The sequence below is a fragment of the Staurois parvus genome, unplaced genomic scaffold (assembly GCF_062004578.1).
Source record: "Staurois parvus isolate SC_StPar_1 unplaced genomic scaffold, SC_StPar_1.0 ptg000715l, whole genome shotgun sequence".
In the NCBI taxonomy this organism is placed as follows: Eukaryota; Metazoa; Chordata; class Amphibia; order Anura; family Ranidae; genus Staurois; species Staurois parvus.
The window spans coordinates 7,834,818-7,856,092 of NW_028318511.1; the positions used below are offsets into that span (position 1 = coordinate 7,834,818).

At 40.0% G+C, this 21,275-nt stretch overlaps 1 protein-coding gene across 2 annotated transcripts in view; it reads right to left on the bottom strand.

The window, feature by feature from the left end:
- Nucleotides 1-21,275, bottom strand: part of CHID1 (chitinase domain containing 1) — an 803,559-nt gene that overhangs the window by 385,153 nt on the left and 397,131 nt on the right. For both annotated transcript variants that reach the window (XM_089653571.1, XM_089653572.1), the window contains exon 10: nucleotides 10,485-10,640. In XM_089653571.1, coding sequence (XP_089509697.1) covers nucleotides 10,485-10,640 — 156 coding nt within the window. The remainder of the gene's footprint in view (nucleotides 1-10,484; nucleotides 10,641-21,275) is intronic.

A 21,275-nucleotide genomic window follows, 5' to 3' on the forward strand; every position in this document is an offset into this window, starting at 1 on the left:
AACTAACCAGGGTGCACCAAGAGAACCCTAGACTGGTGTGACACCGGTCATTTATGATCCTGTAATTAGCAGCATACAGTACGTACTCTGAACGACAGATGAACAATAAAACTGAATACATATAAAGGTACAATAGGTTTTTAAGGGTAAAGTGATGGTCAAAGTGCAAAGTTATGCAAAGTGATGTTCAATGTGAAGATCCAAACTGCAGGCATACCATTTACCTAAGAATGATATAGCCTGGAAATTAAAAGGATGATGCTGCAGTCCTAGGAAAAGTACAAGCGGAATGAAGTAAGGCTGGTGAAGGAAAATTCTCCACGCGAAATGTGGCTGGCTGCTGCTTTGTCAGATTTTTTTTGCATGTGAACTAAATCATAAAAATACTATAATAATATTGAGAAGCATTACAATAAAGAAGGATACATCAAAATGCACAGAAACTTCATTAGTGTGTATATACTATTGACTGTAATTGATGATTCATGACTTCTGTGAAGTCGCCAAATACAATAGCAAATATTAAACATGTTTTTTTTTAATTAGTTAATATATTTATTTTACACAAATAAAAAGATTTATACTTTAAAAAAAAAAACATTTTTGTTCTTCAGACTGACATATACAGTACAGTGCATATCTCATGACATTATCAAGTCTCATACAAATTCTCTCCTCCTGCAATATCTAACAAATCATAAATTTCCATCAAAAAAGAAATCACAAAGTCTTCATTGAGAACAATGAGAAGAATGTTGTTGAACACGTTTCATAGACCTACATTGCCACAGGAGATTAGGGAGGTTATCATTTTCAGGATGATGTAATGGTAACACCAGCAAATATATTAAAAGCCACATGATGTCTGCCTGAAAAGTGTGCACCCAACCAAGAAGGGATTTTAATATATTGTCTGGCTTTACCATGACATAATCATGGCAATTATATCCTCCTGAAGAAATGGCAATTAACTGTATCATACAAAACGCTTTGGGATTTCTTTTTGGTAGAAATTTATGTTTGGTGATATACACGCACTGTCTACTTTATTAGGTACACCTGTTCCATTGCTTGGTAACACAAATTGCTAATCAACCAATCACATGGCAGCAACTCAGTGCATTTAGACATCTAGACGTGGTGAAGATGACTTACTGAAGTTCAAACCGAGCATCAGAATGGGGAAAAAAGGAGATTTAAGTGACTATGAATGTGGCATGGTTGTTGGTGCCAGAAGGGGTGGCCTGATTATTTAAAAAACTGCTGATCTACTGGGATTTGCATGCCATCTCTAGGGTTTACAGAAAATGGTCTGAAAAAGAGAAAATATCCAGTGAGTGGCAGTTTTGTGGACAAAAATGCCTTGTCAATGTCAAAGGGCAGAGGGAATGGGCAGACTGGTTCGAGATGATAGAAAGGCAACAGTAACTCATCAATATGAACCAAAATCTCTGAGGAATGTTTCCAACACCTTGTGTAATCTATGCCATGAAGGATTAAAGCATTTCTGAAGGCTAAAGGGGATCCAACCCGGTACTAGCAAGGTGTACCTAATAAAGTAGCCCACGAGTGTATTGCAGGAGGCAATAATTTGTATAAAGGGTAGGACTGATAGAGATTTGTAGGTCAGCCTGAAGAACTAAAGTTTTTTAAAGTGTACCTATAAGGGTCTCTGATACACCACTAAGTTTTTTTCAGTATATTATTGTATTTTATTCTGTAAAGTCGCCAACTACTGACAATATTCTAAAGTTAATCCCAGGTGCACACACGGACATCAGTGAAATACAGTGCAACGGCAAAAGTAGATTTATATCCCATTCTGCAAAACAGATCTAAAGCCTAGAGCAAAACACAAACCTATAGCAGCTGTATTTGTATACTGTTCAGGTTTTATAAATGATCCCTATTACACAGCAAATTATACCCACATTATCTTCTTATGAAAACATAGCAACTCGGAGTCAGACTTCTGTGTAGATTTTCACACTCTGTACATCAACTGAGTGAAGCAGAGTGTCATTCTCAGATTACTACCTTGTAATTTTCCCTGTAGAACTCATTCAGCTAAAAGGCAACTCTGATTAGGAAGGAAAGGAAGAATTACACTGTCAATGAAATAGCACTACAGAAATGAAATCTAAACAGAAGTATCAATTTATTTTTATCAACAATGTAGCAAAGCATGAAGCCAACCACTTATCAAGAATTGATTAACATCACAGCAATATTGGTTAAGTCCTTCAGTATGTGCAGTTTCTGAGCTCCGTGACCACACCAAATTGTACTAGTGTCATAGAAATTAAAGGATAATGCACAAATATGTTTCCAGTTGGCCCTCCGTAATCTTTTATGACCAAAAAAAATAAAACATTTTTATAATCATAAAAGTGCTAAACCTAAATAAAATTCACAGGTTCAGCAGAAATGCAAAATTTAGTCTTGGTTCACACTACTGTGACTTGAAAGTCGTACAACTTACAGTGCGACTTTGCCAGGCAACTTGAGTACTACTTTGAAGTGCCTTTGAAGCACCTTTGAAGAAACTCTAAAGCAACTTTCAGGGAATGCCTGGATAATCTTACTGTAATGTTGGATCCAAATCACATCAATATAGATGTGGATTCGAATTGGAGGCAACTTCCATTAAAGTCTATGGGCACAAGTCAGATAGAAGTTGCCTTGAAGTAGAGCAGGAACCTTTTCTAAAGTCGGAGTGACTTCAGTAGTGCTAATTAAGACAGCTCTCATTGACTAACATGGGACTTCACATGTCATGCGACTTGGGGTCTCACAAGTCGGATCCCAAGTCGCGGCAGTGTGAACCATGCCTTGAGGTTAAGGGAATGTCATGTGAGTGTGCAGAGACGGTAACATTCATCGATGTTTCAATAAAGTGAATGCTAGTTATAGTAAAGACCTTCTTTTGAAGAGTAAATGTTGCAGAATGCCAGAAAATGTATAAAAAGGTATGTTACTAACTTTGCTTTACACGTAGGGTGAATGTTGTTCTTCACGTAATGGTAACATGTACTGAGCCCTCACAAAGCTGTGTAAAAGGGCAAGAATGCCATGTTGTTCAGAATTCAGCCATGACAGTTTGTAAAAAAAGTTGATGAATAGCAGCAGTGGTCCCCTTTTCCTCATTTCCCCAGGAAGCATCCGGTGCAATATACATTTGTTAACTGATCTGAGATGCAGACATCCGAGACCTATCATATTTATATCCATTCAATGATAATTTCATCCCTAACGATAATATGCATGTTAGCAGACTGTGACTTGTGGGGCCATTCACGGGTGCAGCACAGCCCACGCATGCACAATGGGCAGCTGACTGTGAAGCCACAACCAGTCACAGCCAGCTGCCCACAGCTAAGATGCCGGCGCCTGGACTTAGAGACTCCCAAAGAGCTGGATCACGTGAGGACATCACTGGACAGGAAAGTGTCTGTTTTGTAAAAGTCAGCAGCTACTGTATTTGTAGTATTTGGGTGAAGATCCTCTTTAAATGTTTAAGTTTTAGAATCTGACATAAAGAGGTTATAGTGATTGCTTCCAATGGAAAGTGAACTCATGAACCATCCACACTTATTTATTTTTATCTTAAACAAGTAATAAAAATATAATACAAGAAAACAAACTATGTAAAACAAACTATTTAGCTGATTGCAGACATCTGAGCAACGTGGCAGCTGGCTTTGTGAATATTAAAGTTGAACTGAAGGCAAAACGTTTTTCCCATTTTGGATAGAATAAGGGGGTTATAACTCCTGTTATATTTTAATCCAGCTGTGTCCTTTTGGGAGGATTTCCCTTCACTTCCTGTCCCACAGCCACAACATGAAGTGAGGGAAATCTCTAATAATCACCATCTATTGCTGTTCCCGAGACCACTTAAAATTTGATGTTCGTTCACTCTAACTTTTGATGATATCCAGTTCCCTTCAGGTAAGTGGACGCTGGCAAAAAATACTTGCTAGGGCCACCCTCAGACTGCACCATATAACCCCATCCACTCTGATAAAACTCCAATTTCCTAGCAAGCAATAAGGAGTGATCAAACAACACAGCAAAGAGCCTGTGTTCTGTTCTGTACTCCAAGATAAGAAACTTGCAGGTAAGGCAGGCCATACATGATTTTGTCTAGCGAGTTAGACAGAAAAAAAGAACTGATTCCCACATCCAAACATTTGATGTGGATGGGGGAATCATTCCTGCTGAGCTATTGTATTCTACTGGTGGGGAGCTTTCCCTGCCAGCAGAATACGATGGTCAGTGTTGCTGGCTATAGCCAGCAGCACTGATTGTTCGGGAAAAACCTGACAAGTTGGTTGTATACAAGTCAGAAAACAGTTGGTGGCACTGCGACTTGTGAGAAGGACAGCTGCTAGATGCTGGGCATAGGTAGGGAAGGAGGAATTTGCTCCCCGAGGCACAAACCCTAGAAAAGAAGGCAAAACTACAGTATCATCTAGTAAGGTGAAAGAGGAGAGAGTGATTTCATAGAGAGGCAACCCTGTGAAGAAAAGAACAGAATAGGTCAGTTAGCAAGGGAATACATGGCAGGCAGCCATAGATGTCAGTCTTGACCTCACCAATAAGTTGTATTGCAAATGTGTGCAATGCCTATCAGGCAGGACCTGGAGAGGGAGAATGACATTCCCACAGAAGGTGATATGGAAAACCTTAGGGAAGCAAGAAGAACTGGAATCCAGGGTACTTTGTTCCTAAGTACTGTAAGAAAAGGAGGAGGCCTGAGGAAGAAACAGGGGGAGCCCAAGGCAGAACTATAGCTTCCAAGGGCAACAGAGAGAACAACGTTTCATTCTTAAAGAGGCCCTTTTAAGGGAGTAACCCCTTTGAGTACAGAAAGAGGATCTCTGTGTGGGCAAGAGCACCTGGGGAAGGCCCCAGAGAAGCACAAAAATGAAGAAGAGCAACATAAAGCAATACTTTAATAACTTTTATAAAACTAACTTGACATCTAGGGGTGTTTATACAGCCATGTCACCAGCAGCCTGTTTCGCATAATGCCACTAGGTTTACTGGTGCTCAGTGGTACACGTGGGACTGTTGTGAACTGAACAGGAGCAATCTAGCTGGTACATTTTATAGTACATTTGGCCTTTCGTTTAAAAAAAAAAAAAACACACAAAAAACTGCATGGACTTCCACTTTAAAATTATTTGTAGCAAATTGTGAATAAAAACCCAACTGGACTTAACTGAATCAAAAGCCAAATTTTTTTTTCTATCAATAGAATGGTGAGGGAGGTGGGGCTGACAGATGAAACCACAGAATTCGGCAGGAAACACGACACGCCTGGATATTTTGGGCATGCAGACGATTCTTTAGACTGCATAGCTCTTCAACAGTTATATATTAATTATATTTTTATAGTGAGCGGTTAGGAAGCAAGAAAGTCACTTTACTCTACAGAGTTTTTATATGGAAGTGCACGTTGATGTCCTTCAGGCCTTACATTTTTCATTTTTTTCTGGCATACAGCTCTATGTATACAGTCACACTTCTTCTAAGGCATAAACATGCTAATTGTGAAGTTGACAATAAATAATATATTAAAAATATATATTACAAATGTTATCATAACTTTTTGTGAAGTGCTTCAGAATGCAACCGTAGGCTCCACACATCAACATGAGAAGAAAAAAGGGGGCAGCTTTGTGTGCTATATTCCCTCTTTGTAATGGATGCCCAAGCTGGTGGAGCTCATGCAGCTTCCACATGATGCTCTAGGTCAGTCTTTCTCAACCTTTTCAACACAGAGGAACTCTTGATATAACTTTCTGGCTTTAGGGAACTCCTGCTAATGATCACTATTTCTACAGTTCACAGTACATTAGTGTGATGGTAACTGGAAGACAGCTCTTTAAGGCTCTAAGCACACTAGCATTTTTTAAGCTCCTAGAACCTGTTATTAGAATGTTTTTCTGCTCCTAGAAGCTAAATAGTGTAATCCTTTGTGTTCAAGCACACTATTTTAGCCTTGTAGTGTTTTTCAAGCTTCAGCATTTAGAAGCAGGAAAAAAATTGTTTTTGTAGAGTTTTCGGGAGCATTTTCCCGGCAGAAAAAAAACACTGAACACCTTTTAACACTTCTAAACACTATTAAAATGCTCCTGACAGCTTTTTTTTTTCTCCTAATGTGCATGGATACAGGATAACACAGAGCTGCTTCTACAGACAAAACAAAACATTCCTGTAGAAGCAGTGTTTTTTACACCAGTGTGCATGGACCCTTCATCTGCGTTCAATATGAAGTATCTCCCTTTACAGATAGCTATAAGGATCACTGTTGTCAGTTGTTACTTATTTGAGAGGCAGCAATTGCTCATTTTTCAATTGTCTCATTGTTGAGGGCATGGGTAAAATCTCACATTAACAACAGAAATGACGAAAAAAAAAAAAAAAACGGTTGTGCAAAAACACACACATACATACATACATATATATATATATATATATATATATATATATATATATATATATGTATGACACACACACCATATAGGAGTTGCTGCAGTATTATTGGGAACATTTATAAGGAGAAAAAAAATAACCATGAAAATCATTTATCAATAGTTACAAAGCTGAGATTCTGTACACAACAAACTGCATTTCAAGAAAGAGCTATTTATAAATGGCTATACATAGAGGCTGTTATAGTTATGGTGTGTATATAGTGAGCACTGAGGGAGCAGTTACTATGTGTATACAATGTGTATTGCAGATTATCAGTTTATGTTACAATTTATATTGACTGCGCTGATGTGCAATTCCAAAAAACAAATGGTGAAGTCTGCTGTATTTACTGGCATCTTCATTTACAGAGTCATTCTGAAGCTACAATTTTTCAAGGAGATAACCATGGAAAGCTGTTGACTCCACTCAAAGCTCTATGATTTGATTAGATACAAATAAGTAAAACAATTACTTCAAAGAAGCTTGAATCTATCTATGAAAGAGATTGTGCAGATCATTTTGTTTAACCTCTCAGAGATAGCAACAGCTATGCAGAGCCAAGCATAATTACATAGTTATCAACCTATATCAAAGAAAAAAATATAGCTTGAATAGATGAAAGACAGCAGGCAGAAGTTGGTCCATACAGCTGTTATGTAGAAGGATAGTGTCAAAAACATGTAGGTGTGCCATAGACCATATCTGGAAATTCTGAAGACCCTCTGCACACTGATATATACCCTTTACAAGCAGACTATGCAACAAATAGGGATATTTAGTTCACACATATTGCAATACATGCTTAAGCTGGCCAACTGCGTCAAAGTAATCCCTCTATGGCCAGTCCTACTCTGCTCTGCCTACGCAAATGCCACTGTGGACAGCTTAAACATGTATTGCAATATGTGTGAACTAAATATCCCTATTTATTGCATAGTCTGCTTGAAAGGGTATATACCAGTGTGCAGAGGGTCCTTCAGAATTCCTAGTGTTAATATGTGGTTACACCCCTTTAGCACCTGATGGATAAATGCATGTACTAGCTGTTGGGATTTGAGCACAGGGATCTCTTGTTTGTTATAGACCATATCTGGTCTCCCACAGTACACAGAACATGGAATTGCAATTATTTTAGTAAATATAAATGGCCAAATACCTTTTCTCATCAGCAGTTAGAGCAGCCTTGTGACTATCAGTATCCAGAAGATCACATGTTAGAGCTTGTAGGAGTTGTCATTCTGCTGTAGGAGGATGCAGGACCCCTGACCTCTGTCTGGACAGTGCTGATTGGCCCTGTGCTGATCACATGCACTCTCCCAAGAAAATAAAAACCTCTCTAGCAATACACACCAAACTGAACATGTGCAGAGTTGACTCCACACGATATGTCTTATCAGGAGATAAGAGGGGAACACTGGAAGAAGGGGAGGATCAGAGAAGTCAGGATCAAATAGCCTTTTTACACAATGCAGAGGATTAACCCCTTAGGTTCCACAGTGAGTATAACAAGCTTGCTATACTGAATATACAGACTGATTTTACTGTTGTGGGTTTAGTAACACTGTTTAGTAACACTGTCAAGTAAAAAAACACCCTTTTTGTTACTTGACAGGTTGCTTTAACCATATGTGAATCAAAGTTTAACTCCTTGATCTGAAAATGAATGAATGAGTACATATAAAATTAACAATGCTACATTGTAACTCTCTATCTCGTGGCCGAACAGTGTTTATAAACAATGGGAGAATTAACCACTGGCCCTCCAGAGAGGATTTACCCCCCTTTCTGACCAGGCCATTTTTTTACATCACGGTGATGCATTATTTTAACTGACAATTGCACGGTCATGCAACGCTGCAACCAAATGAAATTTACATCCTTTTTTACTCACAAATTGAGCTTTCTTTCGGTGGTATTTGATCGCCTATGCATTTTTAATATGTTTGCGCTAAAAAAAAACACTGGCAATTTTGAGAAAAAAAACAATATTTTTAACTTTTTGCTACTAAGCATGTTCAGTAAAAAAAAATGTCAAAAATCAAAATTCTCCAAAATGTATTCTGCTACATGTACTTTGCTAAAAAAAAAAAATCCTAATACGTGTAAATTAATCGGTTTACGTGAAAGTTATAGCATTTACAAATGGTGGTATATATACTGGAATATTTTTTTTTACTAGTAATGGCGGCAATCAGCGGGACTGCAACAGGCATTCTGACACTGGGGGAAACTTACTTGGTGTCACTGACATCAAAGCAAAGTAGTGTGCATGAACTGATAGGGAGGAGAACTGTTTTGTTTAGAAATAGTTCTCCCCGTCGAAGATCCTCAGCAATCCCTGGGTGCCGGGGAGTAATCACCGGCCGGGACCCGGTGATTGACAGCCACAAATGGCGGCGCGGATAGGGCACGCGCACCCCCTACCTGGAAATGCAAATTCACGTATATATACGTGATTTTGCACACCTGTGCCGCCCTGTAGCAGTATTTCTGCTATAGGGCGGACTGGAAGCGGCTAACAAAGAATGGCACAGGTATAAAGCCTGCATCACTCTTCTAAACTGAGAAAATGGAGCAGACCATTTTGTAAATTGGGAGTGATTTGCTCTGTTTTCTATGTTGTGCCTGCTCAGCTGAGAGCCAGAGGAGAGGAGGAGGACTTTTAACTTCATGTTAACAGAACTGGTATCTGGTCAGGAGAAAGGAGCTTTTTCTGTCTATATGCACGCTCTGCTCGAACAGTGTAATCATTGCACAACCAAAGAGGCATGTGAGTTGTCTGCAGAAGTTTCACATTCTGTACACCAGGTCCGATCTTGCAGGGATCTGCCACAATTTCCTAAATTAAAAATTTACACTATCTTTGTTAATTAGGTGCAGAAATTTGTTATTTCTCTGTAAAAAATGAACTGGTGCTGGTTGCACAAATAGACCTGAATCAGGTATGTTTATTAATGTGGACATGACAGTTTTTACACAAAGAATCTCCCTGTGTACTTTAATTACATTTTTTCAGATATGTGTTTTAAGTCCAGTGTTCACAACTGGTAAAAGAACACATGCTTTAACTTATAGTGAGCTGCAAAACAATAATCTGGGTGCTTGCAGTTCTACAACACACACCTTATCTGCTGTTTGCTGCCAGCATGTAACATCCTTCAGCAACCTCAAAAGCACAAAAATATTCCACAACTGCAGTCTGTCTTCTTCTTTAAAAGTATTAGCTCTTTTCATTGGTTAGTATGTTACAGTACAGAATACAGCAGCTCCTGTTACTGATAAACTTTCGAGCCATGTCTAGCTCTTTATCAATCTATATTGTATTTATACAACTCTTCACCAATCAGTATATAGGGGAGTGTCTTTGCTAACTAATGTGATCAGAGAAAAAGGAGTACATGTGATTCCCATTAACAGTATAGCACAACACTCACAAAAAGCACCATAAAGGTTATCAAATCAGCTTGAAAACCCAATAAACAGGGAACTTGACTATCACTGCTCCACAGGCTCTACCCATCTTTGATTAAGCCTGATAGGGAACTATCGGCCTAAATGTACCCCTCAAAACATCAATGCAGGGAAATTTTTTTTGGTCTGCAGAAACTCCAATTAGTATTTGCAGGGGCTGGGGCTAGTCTATAAACATACAATCATTTCCAAAATGGAAAATGGCTGACTGTGCCAACTATCACACTGGGGTAGATTTACTAAAATTGGTGAACAGAGAATCTGGTACTGCCATTCTGAGTAACCAATTGGATTCTAGGTTTTATTGTTAAAGCTTAGTTGAACAAGTTGGAGTTAGAAGCTGATTGGTTACTGTGCACAGCTGCACTAGTTTTAGTAAAACTCCCCCCATATGTCTATGAGTATCTTAAGGAAGAGGTCTGGCCTGTCTTTCTGAGAGCATTTATATGTAGTTGTATTCAACAAAAAACATTCAAAATATTCATCCTGTTGACAATTTTTGAAGGTCAGGAAACAGCATTTCCTACCTGCTGCCCAGAATCGGTTCCCCGGATGCCCCAAGTGCAGAGTAATCCATTCCATAAAAATGCAATCCAAGCAGGATCTTATTTCTCCATTTAGAGTCAGGGTCCAAAATCTGAACACAAGCCTGTACCCAGGAAATTGGGGAATTTGGACCTGGCCTGTAATGACATGAAAATTTTCACATTTTTATATATTTATAGCATAAGTATTTGAGTCGATTTTTAATTCTGAAGTAAAGCTAGCCATACGCCAGTAAAATAATGTTCAGAAAACTGTTTTCAGAATGTTTGTTTGATTTTGTTATGGTTAGTAGTGTCAAATCAATGTATGTTTTTGACAGTAGTGATGAGAAAAATTTGAAGGAATAGGATGGGAAATGTTTCCCCAACAAATTAAATTCTAACTGTAAATGATTTGGGAAAAATCTTACATATTGTAATAAAACTAATTTAATATATCCGAGATTCCATTCAAATAGGTCAGGAGGAAATTTTATGGGCTTTTGAACAAAATTTGTTGACTCGATGGTGGCAAGAGAGAATGTTCTCATGAACAATTATTCTATGAATGTTTGAATAAAACATAACCATGCATGGCAAGCTTTAAATTTGGTCTAGCCAAATTTATCTGATAGCATTAACTGACTGAGACAATAAAAGGGGTCACGTGCATTTGACAATAGGCTGAGCTTCAGAATAAAAATGGATTAAATGTGATAAGCAGCATCAACAAACAATACAGTGTTATAAAAAAAATTGTGCTTTCAAATGTCATACCTATAAGAATACCTCCAATATGGTTACTGTCTCATGTATTGCTGTAAATACAATGGTTCTTGTTATCTACATTATGAGCAATGCAGTCATTATTTGGAGGTCACAAGGCAAATGTTATGGTTCAGTTTATTACACTGCAGCAGCTAGCTCTTATGGGCACATTTTTCATTTTGGAGTAGAAAGTTTACTAGTCACAGTCTAGGATATTCATAGTACTTCTAAAAATCCTACCAAGTTTTGACAACTGCAAATTGAACCTATCAGATATTTTTGTATAGTATTAGTTGGAAAATACCATTTAATGTTAAGGCTCCCTGTACACGTAAGTGTGGTATTCCATGTGTTACATAAGGCAGTCCATCCACTTTAAATGGGCTATAACACATCACAACACATAAAAAAAAACATGTCTTTCAGCAAACCAGTAAGAGTTTACCTTTTGCCAGATGGGACCAGATATGTAAGTTATACATAGGGAGATACCACTGTTCACTGTTAAGTGAAGACTGTACAATTTAAAGTAGGTATACAAGGGAGGGGCGTGTCCAAGATGGCGACTGGAGCGGCCGCATAGAGAAAAGCTCTGCCGCCTCTGGCTCACATCCTCATCCATCCTGGGGTCAGCGCTGTTCATTTTTAAGCTGGGAGCCCTGCTGATTGTGCCTGCTGCCTGGGGAGCCGAGACCATCTGACCCCCTCCAGAGCTCCAGATGTCCGTGGCCTACTGTGGCCTACACATCGGCGGAGCCCGCGCGCCCATCCTGGGGGCAGTGCTGCTTCTAGCACACCAGGGGCCTGACTGTGACTGCTGCCTGAGGGAGGGGAGTCGAGGCCATGTGACCCCCCCGGAACTCATGATGTGTTGTTGATCATTTTGCAATCAATACTGAGGACCAGAAAAGGTGTTTTAGATGGCACATCTGCACAGGCCCTCCAACTATTGAGGAGCATCTATCTTCTCAACCGACGACTTGATTCAAAGGGAGGTAAGAAGGGCTGGTGCGTGTTGTTGCCTTCTCCTCTGATAATAAACTTATAAACTGTCTTCTATGCCATGTTACAGCCACAAGTAATGACTATACAAGTTGGATGTTAATGTTAGTATTGTTCTTCTAGATTTCAACGTGGAGTATCATGTTTACACATGCACTGTTTGTTTGCCTATACATCACTTTGTAGCTGTATAGTTAGTCACTGTATAGTTAGTCTAACCCTTCTTGCTTTGACCTTCATTCACCACATGAACTGCATACTGCTGGAAATAGACATACTATGATTGTTTGACATATCTGATGTTCATCTGTTATGATCTGCAGATGTTTTTGATTAACGTGTTTGTAAACCTACCACATGAAATATGAACATAGCATATCCCTCTATCATATAGAGGCCTAACTCTTAGTGAAGGAACATCAGGTGAGAAGAGTCACACGCACGGGTGAAGGAATGGCTCAAGGTATTGTTGTTGTAATGCTGCACAAAAAAGTTAAATCCTGGGGGGACATCCCAGATAATGATGATATCATCGATGTAGCGTCCAAACAAAATTGCTCCGAGTAGAGTACCATTTACCAAGAATCCAACACCTCATTCCTTAGCAACTTTCTATAATATTGTGGGCATGTACCAGTGCAAGAAATTAAAATGCAAAATGTGCAACTTTGTGGATCATCGGGAAAAAAGTTGTAAGGACAGTGAGGGCAGAGTATACCCCATTAGCTCTTTTTTCTCTTGCTCCATGGACCATGTCATTTATTGACTTTCCTGTCCCTGCAACCTCCTCTATGTGGGCTGAAGAATTCAGATGGTCCGGACAAAATTTGGCGAGCACAGGAGGTTGATTGAAGAGGGAAACAAGGATCACAGTGTCCCTAGACACTTTAAGTCCATTCACAGTGGCTCCACGGAAGGTGTTCATGTTCTTAAGCAGGTGCCCTCTTATGACTCTGCGGCAGAGAGGTTTCATACTCACTGCAGCATTGAAAGGTTTTGGATATACCATCTTAACACTTTGTCACCAGGGGTCTAAATGAGGAATTGGAGGTGCGGACCATTCTGTAAATCTTGGTATTTTTTTGTATGACGTTTTATAAAAAGTCTTTTAAATCATATTTTACATTTTTCTTTTATTTTCCTGCTGTCAATGGTCCCTATCCTCCCCCCCTTTTTTATTCCTGTAGCGGTCATAACTTCTTACTGCGTTTTTCTTGCTTGATTACTTATTAGTAATTTAGCCCTAATGCATGTTGCACATGCATTTTAGGGGAATGTTTTTTTTTTTTAGTTCTAGCATGTCATTCCCCATTTTTCCTTTTCTCTTTCTTCCCCCCATCTTCTTTTCACAGATCATGTAGTAGGATTCTGACAGCCATCATCCTCACAGTGCTGCAGGAGATGCTGCCAGGTCTTTTTATCCACACTATCTGCTGGCCCTTTGGATCCCCTGCTGCTGCATATCCGGAGCTCATTTATAGCCTCTGTGTACCTTCAGCTAATTGGCTCCGGTGTCTCTACCTGCTATGTCATTATCCACTGGTGGATTGGTGATTTCTGACATGCTGACATTAAAAGTGTGCTGCTTTTAATAAAGGTGTTTTTTTGCTTGGTATTAACCTCAGCACCCTGCTTTTTGCTATTTCCTGCAATATAAGGTTTCTCACGCAGGGGATCCTCTCCAGCTTCAACAGCCTACAAACACTGAAAACCTGGCTCATAAGCTCACTTGCAGTACCACACTGTACCTCTTACTAGTCTCTTTGACTGTGTTGTCCGATTCTCATGGATACTTGGCTCTCTAGCCTTTACTCACAGTGCCCTGCTGCATGGTCTACCTCTGGCCTATGGATTGGGGTTCTACTGACACCCTGATAGGAGCCAACCTGACTCCTGGAACTCCTGAAGCTTTGAGAAAGGCTGTGGCCATAACTCATGAGCTTACATGGATTCCATATTTTCCACTGTGTGCCAATAAAGTCGTTATGATGAGGATATCAGTGGCTGGCTACTTTGTCATATATCCTGACTCCTGGAACTGGCTGGGCCCTCTGACTCCTCAAGGAGACCTTCTGTCTCCCCCACTGGGAGTGGTCTCCAAACTGGGAGCCCTGAGCTATCCTCAGACCTGAGTATATAATGACACTGCACACCTGTGTATTCAGCCAGGTTGCAGGTGTCTAGCAATACCTGACATAGGATTGAATGTTCCGATCTAGAACTACAGAATCCGGCAAAAGCCAAAGACACAGCTTTCTCTGGCCAGAACCACTAGTCTGGAACATCGTATTTACCTTAAATGCGAATCCTGTGTCACATTTCCCTATATCCTCACAGTGACAGAGCCTCATCCTGTCACAGCCTGGACAAGCACCTTCATGTCAGGATCATCATCTATTAATTTAATGGAATTTGCAGATTAAAAAATGTTGAAAATTACTTTTGAAATTACATCAATATGTTAAACCAACTCTATTGCCTATCTGAGGAAATGTAAGCAAACGAAGATTAGTAATAATTACAACACCAGTTGCAGCAACTTCACTCTTGCCTTTGTTGCAGAGCTACAGCCACTGCTGGTCTCTGAAACTTCCAGTTGTTAGATGCTGCTTCCCACTGCTGTGCATTTTCATCTATCAGCTCCTACATCACTACAGGACACAGTATTGATACTGATGTAGGTGGGTGGACCCATGGGGGGGAGGGGGGCAACTGACACACCTGAAATTGTCAGATATCAGTGGCTTCCATAGCTCTGCAACAGTAAAGATTGGAACTGCTGTCTGCAAGAGAGGTATTACCAATCTTCTTCAGGGTAGTTGTGCTTACATATCTTCCAGACTAGCAACAGGGTAGCTTTAAAGCTTGAGTTAGATTTAAGTTATTGGGTTTACAGGCACGTTAATACTTCATTTCAGGTAAATTACGATGGTAATGTCAAAGCATTAATAAATATTAATATACATTCTCTTCAGAGATATTGTATTTTCATATACTATTTTACTCCTTTGCTTAAACAGTTCAATGCATTAAATGTGTCTGTATACAGTTCCACCAATGACCTCAATTTACAACAGGAAAGACATCGATTGCCTCAAATCTTATAGATTAGCAGGAAGCATGACATAGGGTGCCATAAGAGATTTTCCTGTCATTCAAGCTATGAGATAAAGAACAAAGTGTTAACCACATACAATGTCTAAGACATTTTAAATGTACTATAATATTGGCTGGTGGAATGTTTTGCTGAAGCGGACACGGTCAGCATGACGGAAACAACCTAAAGTTATTTTTGAAGAGGTAAGAAAGTCAATACGAATGTTCAGGGCCATCTGTGCTTTGCCAAGGCCAATTCTAAGGGCATGCCTAACCTGTCCATCACACAGTGGATGCTCAAGCGCTGTCCAAACACCCTGCTGTGTTTCAGAATAATGAGAGGAACCTGTCATGTCCTGAGACCTTAGTAATTCATAAGTCAATATAGTAACCTGCATTTTAGTATTGTAGACCTAACCTAACTAGACTGCTGATGCAGCTACAAACCCTAGAGCACTGTATTATGTTACTTGATCCACTTAAAATATAAATGAAACCTTTTTGGAGTGCTTACTTTCCTAAATTTCATAATTATCTTAAAAACATGTTGGCATGGCATTCTTTACAATTGTTTGTTCAAAAAATATGAAAGAAAAAATATGAAAGAAAAAGGTATGGAACTCAACAAGCTGTTATTACCACCTATCATAGAGCTATTACCCCACATATGCAATGTCTTCAAAAAGTAAAACATCAGGACTTTATATATAGCATTAGTAAAGCAACAACATTTTGAAATGTTACTAAAACATGGGAAGGAGTAGAATCCACAAGTGTTGCAAAATAAAGAGAAAAAAAAAAACACTTCAAATCCTTGTTAACTGTCAGCATTTGGATACTAAAAAACATTGAAACATATATACGTTGTAAAATTGGTCAAATTAGTTTACAGCACCAAAATCCTATTGCTGTAGAATGAAGCAAGGATCTTATTATGCGAGTCTGGGTGCAGAATGAACTGGCACTTTCAGCATCTCTCCCAAATAAGTGGGTACAACTCATACAATTGCAAAGCACTATTAAATTATCACAGTAAAAATTTAATTCCCATAATATAAGGTATATTAAATCTAAGGAATCTAATAAAGTCTAATACAACTGACAATTTTAAGTCCACCCATAAGGTAAACCGGATTCCCTTCACCAGAAAACAAGTACGGATCTATGCTCATGCACATGCACACTGCACACATGCTCAAACTGCTAAGCAAAGGGACAATGTTAAACATGCTTTTCCAGACACGCATACCAATTAACATGCACACTTAGCGCCCAGTGGCCTATTTAAACTGGCCTGTCACTATGAGCAGTTGTTGAATGGTCTTGAGCTTGTCCCAGAGTTCCTGAGTCCTGATCAACTGAACCTGCTTACCTGTATATGACCACTTGGACTTTGCCTCTGTTCTCCTGTTCATCTGATTATTCTGACCCCGGCTCGTTTGCTGGACTTGTCATTACCTGCTAATTCTATATTGCTTTGCCTTGCTGCTACTGACCCTGAACCAGCAAAAACACAAATGCTCCTGCGCTTGGGGATGGACTCGATGCAGGCTACAACCACATTAAGAATGTCCTGGAAAATGCACACCTTGCTGCCCTCAATAGACCGGGGAAATCCAAATATACTGAACGAGGAAAGAACAAACAGAGGGCGCACAGGCCTAGTGCATTACCATAAAAAATGTTTAATAGGAAATAAAGTAGGTGTTGTACTCACAAACGACAATAAAGTCAAGGCACGTCATAAAGAACAGCTGGATCAACACCGCGCTGAGTAACAGTCCGCAATAGGGAGTGTAGACATCCAATAGACTGACGCGTTTCAAGGACTTGCCTCTTCCTCAGAGCCTCAGGGCACAGTTACGTTACAGTGTACAGTGCATTAAGGTGTCCAGTGCATTACAGTGTACAGTGCATTGTGGTGTCAAGTGCATTACAGTGCATTTAGGTGTCCAGTGCATTACAGTGTACAGTGCATTGCGGTGTCAAGTACATTACAGTGTACAGTGCATTGTTTTGATGCATCTGGAATGTATTTAGTGGATCTAACAAAAAAAAACTGTCTGTCTTTCATTAAAAACACAGTATATAAACATTTTGCAATTTAATTTTATTAAACATTATCTTCCCATATCCATCTGCAGTCGGTGGAATGTTTTTAAACAAATAAAAAAATAAGGCAATTATGCATCCTCTAGGTTTTTCTATCACAGCTTGTATACAAAATGCCCACATACAGTATATGAAGACTTTCAGAAGCTTACACTAAGGTAGAAGCACCATTTTGGACATCCTTCAACAGGAATTTAATTTTTGGTGGAATACTCCCCAATGTTAGTCTACTAAAGGGTTACTGACAGTGCAGTTTTCTTTAAGAGAACACTGAGGGTGCACCAAGTGATTATAATGAAGGTTGATTCTCCCATCCAGGAGTCAGTCCAGAAAGGACATAATGAAACATATAACATATAGAAAAGATAGCATTCTATCACAAAGTTTGTTTAAATCTTTGCACTGACCATTGATCACTTGGAGGGGTTTATTTTGTTCTCAACAAAAGTGGAGTTACAATATTAACTGAAGGTTCAGTTGGGCTTTAATTCACTGGACATTACCAACATGGAGGGTAATTATACACCTTTGTGTGAATAGCCATCCAACCAATTGTAAAGTGCAATAATTGACAAATGCACTAAACATAACCCCAGCAACAATAAAAACACATGGGAGGGAAGATGGATAAAAAAAGCAGTGTCACAAATAATCTCACCTAACACAAGGAGCACATCTCCCCTGCAGCTTTAACCACTTGCCTACCGAGCACTTATACCCCCTTCCTGCCCAGGCCAATTTCCAGATTTCAGCGCTGTCACACTTTGAATGACAATTGCGCGGTCATGAAACACTGTACCCATATTACATTTTTATAATTTTTTTGTGACAGATAGAGCTTTATTTTGGTGGTATTTAATCACCTCTGGGTTTTTTATTTTTTCTTAAACAAACCAAAAACCACTGAAAATTTTGAAAAAAAAAACGTTTTTTCTTAGTTTGTGTTATAAAATTTTGTAAATATGTGATTTTTCTCCTTCACTGATGTGCGCTAATGAGGCTGCAGTGATGGGCACTGATAGGCTGCACTGATGGACACTGATAGGTGGCACTGATGCACACTGATGAGAAGGCACTGGTAGGTGGCACTGATGGGCATTGACAGGCATCACTGATGGGCACTGAAAGGCAGCACTCATATATGGCACTGATAGGCGGCACTGACTGGCACTGTTAGGTGGCACTGATAGGCAGCACTGACGGGCACTGATAGGCGGCACTGATGCACACTGATAGGTAGCACTGATAGGTGGCACTAACTGGCACTGATAGGTGGCACTGACTGGCATTGATAGGTGGCACTGACTGGCACTGATGGGTGACACTGAACGGCAGCTCAGATGGGCATTGATATGTGGCATTGATGTGCACTGGTAACCACTGATATGGGGCATTAATGTGGTACTGATGGGCACTGGCAGGTGGCATGGATGAGCATTGACAGCTGGCACTGATGAACACTGACAGGTGACACTGCTGGAGCTACACTGATCATCAGTGCACATGTCTCCTCTGAGGGATGCCGATTACCGGCTCTCCTCTCCTCTCGAGCTGTCAGTGTGACAGCTCGTGAGGAGAGAAATGCCGATACCTGGCATTTCCCTATTTACATGCAATCAGCTGTGATTGGACACAGCTGATCACATGATCGAGCCGACATCTTCGGCTCTTTCCATTGATCGGTGATCCGCTGTGTCCAAGAGACACTGCACACTGCCGATCGCCGCACTGCATGCTCCCGGAGCCGTGCATGCCCAGTTAGAATGGGACAACGTCATATGACGTCCTCCCAGAACGAGAGAAAACCGCCTTGTGCCCGTCATTACACTATATGGCGGGCGGGAGGCGGTTAAACTTCAGCAAAGCTCCATGGTACAGCCATACTCTTCTAAAAAAAAAAAAAAAGTGGTTTGTTCACATTTGGTAATTTACTATATATATATATATATATATATTTTGGATAGTAAAACCTACATCGACACCAGCAGGAGATATGTGAGGCTAGAAGTTGCATAGATAGATAGATACCCTATATAGTAAGTGGTATCAGGTTTTCTGTCTCTGAAATATAGGGATTAATGGATGTATATGACTATGTAGCAACCTGATGCTACTTACTGCTTGGTCACTTGATAAACTCCCATGGCTTTAAGTACCATCTCTATGCCAATGACACACAAATCTATCTTTCTACCCCTCACCTAACCCCTTCAGTCTCCTCTAGCATCACTAATCTACTAAGTGACATATCGGCATGGATGTCACTCCACTTCCTCAAACTCAATCTTTCCAAAACTGAGCTCTTATTATTCCCCCAGCCCATGCCCGCTCCCCTGACTTCTCAATCAAGATCAATAACACAATCATCAGTCCCTCCCCTCATGCCAGGGTACTAGGTGTAATCCTGGACTCCCATCTGTCCTTTCAGCCCCAAATCCAATCACTTTCCAAATCTTGTAGACTTCACCTCCGCAACATCTCTAAGATACGACCGTTCCTAACCACGGAAACCACTAAGCAACTTATTTACGCTCTTGTTATATCTCGCTTTGACTATTGTAACTCCCTCCTCATTGGCCTACCTCATCGCAGGATATCCCCTCTTCAGTCTATCATGAATGCTGCTGCCAGACTCATCCACCTTACTAACCATTCTGTATCTGCCAACCCTCTCTGCCAATCCCTCCACTGGCTTCCCGTTGCCCAACGGATAAAATTCAAAACACTAACAATAACGTATAAAGCCATTTATAACTCTGCCCCAAATTACATAACCAATCTTGTCTCTAAATATCACCCAAACTGTACTCTCCGCTCCTCGCAAGACCTCCTACTCTCTAGCTCCCTTGTCTCCTCCTCCCATGCTCGTCTCCAGGACTTCTCCAGAGCTTCCCTCATCCTCTGGAACTCTCTACCCCAATTTATCAGACTATCGCCTACTCTGCTCACTTTTAGGCGATCTCTGAAAACCTATCTCTTCAGAGAAGCCTATCCTGCCCTCAGCTAATACTGGAATCTTCTACTCTTCCAACCAGTCCCAACCCCACAGTTACTACCTTTTGTACCACTAGCCCCTCCCTCCTAGATTGTAAGCTCCAAGGAGCAGGGCCCTCAAATCCCTCTTGTATTGAACTGTATTGTTGCTGTGTTGTCTCCCGTTATATTGTAAAGCGCTGAGCAAACTGTTGGCGCTATATAAATCCTGTATTATAATAATAATAAGATGTAGGAAGAATTTGACCAAAGGTTGTCATCAGTGTTAATTATCATGCAATTGGGTGGATTTTAGTATATAAATTATAAGCAAATGTCTTTTTATTGCGTTACGCAATATTTGGCTTGACTGGGGATCATAAAATATTCTATCATGTGGCTGGAGAAGTTGATAGTGTGGTAATAATTCTTCCAATTCTGTAAGCATAATCAGATCAAACAGTAAGCCTGCTATACGTATGTTAGCTCAAATCATAATCTTTGTACCTCATATGCCAGTATGAATTAACTGGAAATCACTCTCTATTTTCAAGTCACATTTTGTTTTATTAGCGATATTAGCTTATTGCACAGAGCAGCTTTGCAGTCATACAATGTAAGGTGGGAGAGGGAGGACTAAATTTACATGTGGGACCCCAGAAGAGGAAATGCGAGAATATATAGGGCTGCAAGGAGGAGATATGGGAATATATAAGGACTGCAGGGCGCCATTGCAAATAAATCACTGAAAACTTTTCAAAGTTTTCCTGCACTCCTTTTGCAGCTCAACTGTGAACTTGATCAGTGGCTGAGCATCAGCATAGAATAATTCCCATTGTGTAA